The sequence below is a fragment of the Trichosurus vulpecula genome, chromosome 1, assembly GCF_011100635.1.
Source record: "Trichosurus vulpecula isolate mTriVul1 chromosome 1, mTriVul1.pri, whole genome shotgun sequence".
In the NCBI taxonomy this organism is placed as follows: domain Eukaryota; kingdom Metazoa; phylum Chordata; class Mammalia; order Diprotodontia; family Phalangeridae; genus Trichosurus; species Trichosurus vulpecula.
The window spans coordinates 548,221,635-548,233,929 of NC_050573.1; the positions used below are offsets into that span (position 1 = coordinate 548,221,635).

Here is a 12,295-nt window from a genome sequence, read left to right on the forward strand (position 1 = left end):
TGAGTATTGTGGAAGGGTTATACATAATGATACACATGCGGCTTATGTTGAATTGCTTGACTTCTTAGGGAAGGTGGGTGGGAAGGGAAGAGGGGAGAGAATTTGGAACTCAAAGTTTTAAAAACAGGTGTTCAAAAAAAAAGTTTTTGCATGCAACTAGAAAATAAGATACACAGGCAATGGGGCATAGAAATTTATCTTGCCCTACAAGAAAGGAAGAGAAAATGGGAGGTGAGGGGAGTGGGGTGACAGAGGGGAGGGTTGACTGGGGAACAGGGCAACCAGATTATACGCCATCTTGGAGTGGGGGGGAGGGTAGAAATGGGGAGAAAATTTGTAATTCAAACTCTTGTGAAAATCAATGCTGAAAACTAAAGATATTAAATAGATAAATTTAAATTAAAAAAAACCTTGTGGAAGTGAATGTTGAAAACTAAAACTAAATAAATTAACATATTGGGGGGAAAAAGAAAGCCTCCCAAAAAAGGGTCATGAAGAGTTGGGCATGATGGAAAATGACTCAACAACAATTTTTAATCGAAGTGCTCTGAATCTATTCCATTGCCCCTCCCACCTTCCTCTTGCCCAGACCTTGATCAATGCCTCTCACATGGTGATTTCTTTTTTTTTTTAGTCACCCCTTTAGAATCCACACTCCAAAGCTGAAATTTATTTTTCTTGCGGCTATTGCCTCCTCAGCTGTATTCTCACTCTTAAACATCTCAAGGGGCAGCCAGGTGGTGCAGTGGAGAGAAGACTGGGCCTGGAGTCAGGAAGACCTGAGTTCAAATTTGGCCTCAGAAACTTACTCTGGGCAAGTCATTTGACTGATGTCTGACTCAGTTTCCTCATCTGTAAAAGGGGGATAATAAGAGTACCTACATTGCAGGATTGTTGTAAGGACAGAATGAGATAATAATTGAAAGCACTTAGCGTAGTGCCTGGCATGTAGTAAGCACTGTATAAACTCCCTGTTCCAAACTCTTGGTGTTTCTGGTTCAGATGATAATAATAATATTAACTAACATTTACAAAGACCTTGCTAAGTACCAGGCACTGGCACTAAGTATTTTACAAACATTATCTCATTTGATCCTCACAACAACCTTTTGGTGTCATAAACCCCTCTGGCAGTCTGGAGAAACCCATGGACCCCTATTTAGAATGATATTTTAAATACATAAAATAAAATACATAGGATTACCAAGCAAACCACTACTGAAATACAGCTATAAACATTTTTTAAATAAGTTCATGGACTCCAGGTTAAGAACCCTTGAAACAAAATGAGATTCAGATCCACATTCCCCATCTCCCACCCACTCTTCCATGCTTGTATACTTCTCTGTATATCGGGCAGCTAACTAGATGGTGCAGTGGATAGAGCACCGGACCTGAGTTCAAACTCAGCCTCAGCCACTTCCTGGCTATGTGACCTTGGGCAAATCACTTAACCACTGCCTGCCTCAGTTTCCTCAACTGTAAAATGGGGATAATAATCATAAAATTTTCCTCTTGTTCCTCATTTCTTCTCTAATAAATTTCTTTTTGCACTCACTTTTCTTTCCTCTCTTAAGACCAACAAGACACAACAAAGCCATCTTCATCTTCTTTAGTGCCATCTTTGACTCTTGAAGATACTAGGATACCGAAGGGCCCTTGTTTCTTCTGCAGCTCCTGAAACGTAATCACTTCATCATCATCTCGGCCCTTCTTCGGCCTTTTTAGGTTTCTCTTTACCACTGTGCTTGCATTTCAAGGCTTCTACTCAACTCTAATCATTTCATCAGGAAAGCTTTAAAGAGCTCTACTCCATCTAACAGCCACATTTTTCATATAGGATTATTTTCAATCGTGCAAATCAAGTTATCCTTATTTCTATGCATTTATTTTCTTTTGGGGAATATCATATTGCAAGGTCTCTTTTTCTTTAAAATACAATAGTTGCTATCAAGTCTTATGTGATTCTGACTGCGGTTCCTTGGTACTGCGCCTCTTTCTTTTTGACTATTTGAAGTACTTTTGACCCGGAAGCTAGGTAATACAGTAGAGTCCAAAAGACCTGAGTTTGAATCCTGCCTCAGACACTAGTTTTGTGCCCCTGGGTTAATCACTTAGCCTCCAGTTTCCTCATATGTAAAATGAGCGCAGTAATAGCACCTACTTCCCAGAGTTATTGTAAGAATAAAATGAGATAATATTTGTAAAGTGCTTTGCAGACCTAAAGAACTTTACAAATGCTAGCTATTATTATGACGCTCCTAAGAGTTTTTTTTTTAAATTTCCCTCAGGATGTTACTGATGGATTCTTTCTATTTTTCTTTTATCCTCTGGTTCCAATAGATCTGGGCAGTTTTTATGATTTATTCAAATATAACAATAACAACGGCTTTCAGTGAATTCGATGATTCTTAAATCATCTCCTTACTAAATCCATAAAGTCACTAAATGGATCCAGTAATATTACTACAAGGCTTATACCCTAAAAAGAGAAAAAGTATGTATAATGGTTCTCATTTGTTTCATTTTGGAAAAACATAAAAGGATACTTGTTATTTTTAAAAGAACCAGTAATACGAGCATATCTGATCAAACGTACATAGATTATGAAATGTCACACTAAGATAAAGAAGAATAAGCATTTATTCTAGGCATTAATTTTATTCATGGCATCCTAGGAACATAGTATATATTATATAACCATCTCTGATACTATTGCCAGTGGGAAAAAAGTAATCTAATTATGTTGACCAGTTTAAATGGATTATGAATGTTGTGTTAATAATAGTGGTACTTTTTAAAGTGGCAAATAATTGGAAACTATGAAGTTGTCCATCATTTGGGGAATGACTAGACAAAAGTATGAGATATGAATGCAAGGGAATATTATTGCCTCATAAGAAATGATAAAAGGAATGGTTTTGGAGAAACCTGAAAGACTTATATAAATTGATGCAGATTAAAGTGAGCAGAACCAGGAGAAAAACTTATACAAGGGCAACAGTTTAAAGAAAAACAACTTTAAAAGACTTAAGAACTCTGTTCAATGCAATTATCAACCATGACTTCAGAGGACTGATGGTGATGCATGCTACCCACTTCCTAACAGAGCAGGAACAGACTTAAGATACAGAATGATACATTTTTGGATATGGTTAATACCAGACTTTGTTCTGCTTGGCTATGCATATTTGTTTACAAGCAGTTTTTTGTGTGTGTGTTTTTTTACCATTCTTCAATTGTGAGGAAGTAAAGGGAACTAGGAATGTAAGGAATAAGGCTCTTCCCACCCTGAAAAAAATGAATAGAAAACAGGACAAAGGTCATAAGGAATCACAGATAAGCAGGTATCTTTGATAGTTATAGGAAAATAGTTTGGTAGTTAAAATTAAGCACTATGTAATAGAGATCCTCAGTTTTATGTGCAATCCTCTCCTTCTGTTCTTCAGTGTACATGGAAATGCCCATTTATTTTTTGGGGGGGGAGTATTTGTGAAGTTCAGAATTAAAACAATTAAGATGAGACTTTAAAAGTCTCTCCTATTCTTCTTGCCAATAGTTTTTAACAGGCAATGCCTTACCTTTTTTTCTTTTTTTTTTGAAGTTCTAACATTTTGTTCTAACATTTCTTCTTATCTCATGGAATCACTGAGTTCTGTTGGCTCCTTTCTAATTTTCAGGATGTCTGCTACTTGAGGAAGGTTTTCTATCTTTTCTCCTTCCACCTTTCCCCCCTTCACAATTCTTCTTTCAATTCTCATATTATTTTAAAATCTCTGGCTTCATTTCTTCTTGGTGCTCTTGTAGTCCTTGTGGCCAATCCATTGTTTTTATGCCTGTTTTTGTACTTTTTCCACATTTTCCTTTTTGGATTGTCTTGATTCCTATAATTTCTTTCTAGTGTTCAGTATCTTCTTCTCTTTACTCATATCTCCAGCCTTAGTTCCTGGGCCTTTGTGCCAGGGCCAGGTTCTACTCCCTCCCATATTCTTGGATAGGGTAGTCAAGTCATGACCTCTATTTCCTTAGATCCTGTTGTTGGTTTTCTTTTCCTTTGTATGACTGAGTTCAGAGTGCTGGCAGGTGTCAGTATTTCCAGCTTGAGCTCTGCAGTTGGCTGTCAGAGCTCTGCCATGATCTTCCAAGCATTCCTCCCTCTCCTCCCTGGACTTCCCAGGTTGGGAGGCTGCTGTGATCTTCCTTCCCTCCTGGTGCTTCTCCAGTCAAAGCACTGTTGGGCTTCTGGCCTCAGTCACCAGGGCTTTTGCTGACTTAGGGACCTATTTTCCAGTGTTCTTTCTTCTATTTTTTTGTGTAGTCTCGGGCTGGGTGGAAGAACTCATTCGTGTTTCTCTTTGTATTTCTTGATCCTTTTTTGATCTAATGACTTTATTATATAATTTCTAGAGAATGTGGGGAAGCTAGGCTCCTTTATGTCCTTTAATCTTGACTGGAACTTCTGATGCCTTTTATGCCTTTACCTTATTGCCATCATTTTGCAAATTATCCTTCAGTTCTGCTTACTTCGCTCTGCATCAGCTTGTACAAGTCTTGATGGGTTGGATCTCAAAAGGCGGAGTTGGCTGGGAGGGCATTCCAGGTGAAGGGAACAGCCTATACAACATCACAGAGAGAGGAATGGAAATGTCACTTTTGGGGTGTGAGGGGAGCAATCATCCAGTTTGTTTGGTGTGTAGGATGGGTGAAGAAAAGTGGTGGAAGATGATTCAGCAAATCCCTCTGTCTCCTTAGTTTCCTCATTTGTGTAACAAGGGGATTGGAAGGAATAATCTCTAAAAATGCTTTCTCTTCCTCACCACACCCTCTAACCAAATGTGATCTCCTTGAAATCAGAGATTGTTTCTTTTCATCTTTGTGACTCCAGCTTCTAGCATAGCAGCTGGTACATAGCAGGACTTTCATAAAGTCTTATTGAATGAATGAATAAATGAGAGACTTAGTTTTGAATAACACTACTTATTGTTTGTGTAACATGAGCAAATCACTTAGCATTTCTGAACCCCAGACTTCTCATTTAGAAAATGTTTTGCCATTTAGGGGAAAGAAACCTGGCCTAGGAGTCAATCATTAACTAGGTGTGTGGCATTTAGGGGAAAGAAACCTGGTCTAGGAGTCAATCATTAACTAGGCGTGTGGCATTGAACCACTTAACCATTCACAGAACAAGTTTATTCTGTGTCCACACATCGTGAAGGTAATGGGCTAGATGTTCTCTGACAGATTCCAGAGCTCATGCCATAACTGGAATTCCTCATTGGGCTTTGGACATCTCACTGTTTGCTGGCCTCTTTCAAGGTAGGGATGGGCAGAGCAGTGGCAGGTTAGGGGGATCAGAAGATCGGATCAAGGAACTTTGCCTTTGTCCTTCCCATTATCCTGCCTTAAGGGATCTCACAATCTGTATCATCAATTCCTAGAAGGATCATACCCAGAAGCCCCACCTAGGCAACCTAGGAAATTGATGGACCAGCACATATCCTATCTCTAAGGTCCTAGCTTTGCCTATCCAGATGAGGCTGTCCTTTCAGGACCGAGGAGTCCTGAGCCTTCTAGTTCTTCTCCTCCTCCCACCTACCCTATGTTTCCCGTCTATCCCCTTCATCTTCCTCTTCCCAAGGAAGGATTGCCACATAATGTCCCATTTCAGAAATTTTTAAGTTCTTTGCCTCTGACCTCAGAGGTCTGGATTTGGAAGAGAGGAAAGTGACAGGGTTATAGTGAATATCTCATATTTGATCTTGGGTAGTAGGATAGTCAGAATCTGAGTCTTTGGTGCTTTGTCTAGTTCAGATTATGGATAACTGAGGAAAGACAGAGTCAATTTGATTCACTTTAATGAAGCATCTGCTTCATGAAACAGTGTGCTAGGCTCTAGGGGAGATCTTAAGCTTAGAGAAGACCATGCCCTCATGCAGCTCTACTCTAAGGGATGAAGGGAATGATTGACTCTGGAATCAGAGTCCAGAGGAAGGTACTAGGGAAAAAGGAGCACCTTTTCTGAGAATACCAGTAAGGTTAGGGGAAAGAAAACTCTTAGATGAATATTTGGGGCAATTTGAATAAAGAGGAGATTGGAATTAGTCAAGAAATCCTTACTGATGATTTTAAAAAACATGGAAAGACTAATGCAGAGTGAAATGAGCAGAGCCAGAAGAAAAATTTATACTGTAACATTAATATTCTAAAAATGAAAAAGTTTGAGAACTTTCATAAGCTGATGAAGTATGAAATGAATAATTTATACAATAACAATCACTCTGAGTCCAACCACTCAAAAACAAACAACTTTGAAAGCTGTAAAGACTACAGTATCCTACAATGACCATTAATGCTTCTAGAGGACTAGTCATAAAAGTTGCTATCCAGGACAGAGAGGTGATGGATTTAGGGTGAGGAATGAAACATAATGAAACACACACACACACACACACACACACACACACACACACACACACACAGGATATCCCTAAAGTTTGGACACACAGGAAATCTCATTAACATCTCACTAACCATGTCACCAAAGACTCTGTTGTTCAGTGACTTCTTTTTCTGGGGTGTGCTAAAGGAGAAGGTGAATGGACATGAAAATGAAAATCACAGATGGAACACACTTGATTGAACACATAAAGAGTGAATATGCTAAAATTGATGTCAATGTGGAGTTTTTGCATCAAGTTCACGTGAATCTTGCAAACGCATTCACCTTTGCATCACAAATAATGGAAATCATATTGAAGATGCTATTGTTAATATTCAATTAAATTAAATGTTGCTGAAAATTTCATTCATTTCGTTTCTTGAAAATATGCATTTTTTTGCCTATGTGTCCAGACTTTAGGAACACCCTGTATATATCTACTGAGGGAGTTTGTTTAGCTTGACAATGAATATTTGTTACAAAAAATTTTGTTTTTTTTTAATGTCATGAAAAGGAGAGAAAACAGATCTGTTAGTAATTTTAAATACAGAGAGGTAGGGGGTGATATATATATATATATGAAATGTTCCATGCACTTTTATCACTTTCTGATGAAGTCACTGTACTATTAATTTTACTTTATTGCTTCACTTTGTAACAAAAGCTCTCTCACAAGGTGAGAATGACCTAGAAATGATCTATAAATCTGATCATGTAAGATCAAAGCATATCAATAAAACCTGAAAAAGAAAAAAGAAATATAAGTTCATTGTAAGTAGAGATTTTTCTTCTTTTTCGTCCCTGTATCCTAGGGTCTAAGACAGGGCCTGGTAGGTGTTTAATAATACTTGTTGATTCTGTGAGTGGTTTAGCTAATTCTCAGCAATACAATCCAAGACAACTCCAAAGGACTCATGATGAAAAATGGCATCCACCTCCAGAGAAAGAACTGACAAGAGTCTGAGTGAAGATTGAAGCATACTTTTTTTTAACTTTCTTTTTTTGTTGTTTTCTTCTACATGATTAGTATAGAAATATGTTTTGTATGACTCCACATATTAAATTGCCTATCTTCTCAAGGAAGAGGGAAGGGAGGGAGAGAATTTGGAACTCAAAATTTTAAAAAATGCATGTTAACAATAATTTTACATGTAATTGGAAAAAATAAAATATTTTTTAAAATAATACTTGTTGATTGGGAGCAGGGGCAGAAATCTTTACTGAGAACCTGTTATATGCATGACACTGTCCTGGGCAAGGCGGGAGAGACAAAGATGTGCAAGGCATGGGCCCTGCCCTAAAGGACCCTAAGTATGGTGTCACAGAAAATAGATATGAAAAGTCTACTAAAAATAGGAGAAATTATATGATAAATTTAATGAGTCATAGAGTTAGACTACAGAGGATTTAGGGTTGCTGGGTGGGGACTAGATACTATGGGGAAGATGACCTAAAGGGAGAGGTCCTGGGCCTGGTCCAATCTTACTCAGCATCTGCTCTCCTCGATCAGTTATGTATTTACTCACTGGGGTGTAGGTACCTGGGCAGCAATTCCCCCCAAAGTGCTGACCTGACTTCACAGGGCTCATGGTGAGGAAGACCTTTAGGGTTCCAGCACCAGAGTTTACTCTCCAAGGAAGAAAATCAATGTCCAAGGTGGAGCAGTGGTAACTGGATGCATGGTTCTGAAGAAGGGGTAATTGGGTGACAGCCTGGGAGATTACTGGAAGAGAACCCCCACTTTTCAGCAAGTTGAGTGGGGAGGAATCTGGAGTAAAGAACTAGAAGCCAGAGAGAATAGCCTCTGGATTCTGGGAGGAAAGTGAAACTTGGGTTGTGGAAAAGAATAGAATTACAGAATCATGAGCTCATAGATGGGCAGCTAGATGGTGCAGTGGATAGAGCACTGGGCCAGGAGTCAGAAAGATGAGTTCGAATCTGTCCTCAGATTAGTTGTATGACCCTGGGCAAGTCACTTAACCCTGTTTACCTCCGTTCCTCACCTGTAAAATGAGCTGGAAAAGGAAATGGTAAACCACTCCAGTATCTTTGCCAAGAAAAGCCCAAATGGGGTCATGAAGGGTTAGAAAGAACTGAACAACAAGACTCATAGATCTCTAGGCCTCAGTTTCTTTATATACGAAGTGAGGGTTGTTGGAGCAGATGACCTCTGAGCTCCTTTTCAGCTCTAAATCTATGAGATCTAGCTTCCAATGCTTACTATCCAGTCAACCTACTCACCCTCTCTGAGCCTCAATTCCCTCATCTATAAAAATAAAGCAGTGTACTGGTTGGCCTCTGAAGTCTTCCAGCTCAGGATCCATGTGATACTGTGAAGTCAGGGGCGTAAGTTGTAGATAGAGTAGATTTGGGGCATTGAGGCAGAGTCTGAGGAGAACAGCTTTTGGATTCTGAAGGGGAAATGGAGTCTGTGGGCCAGAGAGGCGGATCATGCAATATTCACCATTTCTTCCCCTTCCACAAATGTCCAGCACAAAGCAGGAAATCATGTTATCCCTCCAGAGGAATTTGTAGTTAGGGAGAGGCAAATACTGATTCAGTACTAATGGGAGAATTTCCTCTTCTGGCTTTAAAAGATTAGATCGCAGTCACTCCACCCTGTATGATCTTTCTTCCCAAATCCAATCCTATTGTCTCCCCAAGTCAACTGCCTTCCCCTACCAGGCTCCAGCTGCCAAGGGTTCTTTCCTCTCCACACCTTATTCCCCTTGCTGATCTGGCATCTGGCTAACTCCCCTTTTTTGGCCCTTACTTGGCTGATTTTCACTTTTGAAGTAACTGGCCCCAGATATGAAAAATATTCACTCAAAAGATTGAGCCTCTGGTGGCTGATGTCCTCTTGTTACCAGTTATATAGATTGACAAATCAACAGGTGTTAACTTTTCCAAGACTCAAACTTTCTAGACCTTACCCAACTCCCCTCAAACCTAGCCCTTCCCCAAAACCCAGCTACAGGGTCTCCTAAGTTCTGAATTTCTCCACTTACCCTCACCTATCACATTCCTTTTCCTTTCCAAAATCTTTGTTTCTCCTTCCAACCCCAGTGAAAAAGCCCCTGGATATGATCAGGGATCAGTGGAGCATCTTACAGGTACAAAAAGTACTTGGAGCCCCAAGTGATGGACGTCAGGAGGCAAGGTGGAAGGAGACCAGGAGGTGGGGCCTCATTGAGGTGTGCCCTTAGGGAGGGGTGGGCCCAAACTGAGATACATCTTAAGAACCCTGATTTTAGCAAGCTAGTCTTAGGGAGCAGCAAAGAATGCAGCATCAGTGGAGAACATCTCTGAGAGTGGTCCTGGGTAAGTGTCATAGCTCCCATCACCTTTTTTTTTTCTTTTTTCTTTTTGGTAAGAGACAAGTCAGTGTTGTAGTTAGTGGTTTCAGCTCCCACCAAAAGAGTGAGCCATGCAATGGGTGAGGGAATGAATGTGGGAAAGGGATAAGTCTCATGACATTTTCTCCTTTACAATGACCATGGCCTTTGTAGTGACTGCTTCCCCTCATGTGGGTACTAGACCCCACAATGGCTCTCCCATCCTCAGAGCCACCAAAGAACAGAAATCCCTCTGGAATTCAGGTAAAGCAATGTAACTAGATTTGGGAAAAGATTAGGAATCTATAGATAAGAGTTGGAAAATAGAGAGCTGGATAGTCTGGGTTTTTAGAAGGGAGGATCTGGCTTTATAGGACAGAACTTCTCTGAAGATGAAGGGGGAAGAAGGGGGTAATTTAGAGTCTGGAGGGGAGCTCTCAAGTATGGGCAAGTGTGTATTTGGATTCTGTATGCATTTAGTGCTGAATGTTGAAACATTTGAGACCTGTCACAACTTTTCTCCAACACCCTCCTCCCAACTCCCCTAGTCTGTGGCCAACCTCCCCTTTCTCTCTGGGTGGCTGGGGGTGAGGACGCCAGGGAGGGCACATGGCCCTGGAATGCCAGCCTCCGATGGTTTAAACAGCACATCTGTGGTGCCGCCCTAATCTCCCACAGCTGGCTGCTCACTGCAGCCCACTGCATTCCCAGGTAAGTCCCGATAGGAGCTGCTCTGGGAAGATGATAGAGAGATGGGGGATAGCAAAGGAAAAGTAGGGGAAAATGATCCATTGAAATTGGGGATTAAAAGAACAAGAAAAAAGGACTGGAATTTTTAAAATGTGGCGAGGTGGGGGGCGGGGGGAGAGTTGGTGCAAGAAGTCACGGATTATTTAGCAGGGTTACTTAAAATTTTTCCACTTGTGATCCCTTCAGTGCTTCTTAAAGTTTCTGGGAAATTCTTAAGGGAAGGGGAAAAAAAAAGCAGGGAAAGATCAGAAAATGCTGGGGTCTTATTTGCAATTTGCATTTGCAATTTGGAATAAAAATCCACTCATCAGAATATAAAGTATGCTGATCCTAGTCAAGTGGCTAGCTTTGGTTATCTAGTTGTCTCCTTTCTTAACAGCCGTGTGAATGCTTCCCAGCTCTCAGTCCTCCTGGGTTCTCACCACCTGGACTCCCCAAGTCCCCATGCCTTGGAGCAAGGAGTAAGGCAGATCATCCGGCATCCTGCATTCACCAGCCTGGATGAGTCTGGTGGTGACATAGCTCTGGTACAGCTTGACCTGCCTGTGCCCTTCTCTGAGAACATCCTGCCCATCTCTCTCCCTACAGCCTCTTCCCCAGTTCCTCCTGGGACAACCTGCTGGGTGACAGGCTGGGGAAATATTAAAGAAGGAGGTAAGTAAGGCTGTTAGAAGTCCAGATCACTCTCCTTGCTGCATCCCCATTCTGGCCTCTCCACGCATATCTTTAGCCTGTGCTCCCTCTCAGATCCATAAGAGCACTACCTTAAACCTAGGGATACTCAGTTCTGTCTCCAAGCCTTAATCTGCAATTCTTGCTCCAAGAGTCTTCCTTACTAATCCCCAGTTTTTTCCTGGTTAACTCTGAACAGTCCCTAAGACCTCAGCTTCATGGCCTTTCTAGTCCTCTCTCGGGACTTCTGTCCTAGTCACTTCCCACCCTTTGTTCTTTCCTTGGTTCCCCTCCCAGCTCCCCAAACCCTCCAGCAGGCCAATGTTTCTCTCCTGTCCCAGGAGGCCTGTGAGACCCTTTACCATCAAGACTCCCACCGTCCTCTTAAGGTCCCTGTCATTGAGCATGACATGGTCTGTGCTGGCAGTGCAGAGGGCACCACAGCCTCCTGCCAAGTAAGAAATCTCTTAACTTTTTGTCCTCCCCCATCAACCCTGTTCCCTTGGGAGTCTTGCCCTTCCCCCCAGAACCAGCCACATGTCAACAATGTATTCTCTTCCAGGGGGATTCCGGGGGCCCTTTGTCTTGCCATTTGAAGGACCGATGGGTGCTAGGAGGTATAGTAAGCTTGGGGGAGGTCTGCAGTGCCCCCAACCGCCCTGGAGTCTATGCCAACGTGGCTGCCTTCACCCCTTGGATCATCACCCTTGCCCCTGAAGTACAGCAGAACCTCATCCCCTCATCGGCCTCATTTTCCGGCCATCCTGGATTATCCATTCTTTTTAGTCTATTCCTAGTGACAGCAGAGTTTCTGCTTGTAGGGCTGTAAACAGGAGGGAAGAGAGAGGAAAAAGATTCTCTCTCCTTAAGAGAAAGTTGCTTGCCCTAGGGAAGATGGGTTAAAAGGGAGAATTCAACTTGATTCAATAATCATCTATGAAACACTAATTCTGTGCATGGTAGTGGTATTGGTTCTGGGAATAAAGAAGCAAAAATGAAATAGTCTTTTCCTCAAGGACCTGAGTTATAGTACTGGAGGTGGAGAGACAGAGAGAGAGACAGAGACAGAGAGAGCAAGCACTTGGTCCAAAACCTGTGT

At 41.4% G+C, this 12,295-nt stretch overlaps 1 protein-coding gene across 1 annotated transcript; it reads left to right on the forward strand.

Annotated features, from left to right (window-relative positions):
* Positions 1–9,522: 9,522 nt before the first annotated feature.
* LOC118841625 (serine protease 33-like) lies at positions 9,523–12,025 on the forward strand. The gene is given in 7 exon segments (XM_036749191.1): positions 9,523–9,552; positions 9,833–9,883; positions 9,885–10,038; positions 10,323–10,485; positions 10,904–11,176; positions 11,480–11,651; positions 11,759–12,025. Coding segments are annotated over 7 exon segments (1,110 nt in total).
* The last annotated feature ends 270 nt before the right edge of the window (positions 12,026–12,295 follow it).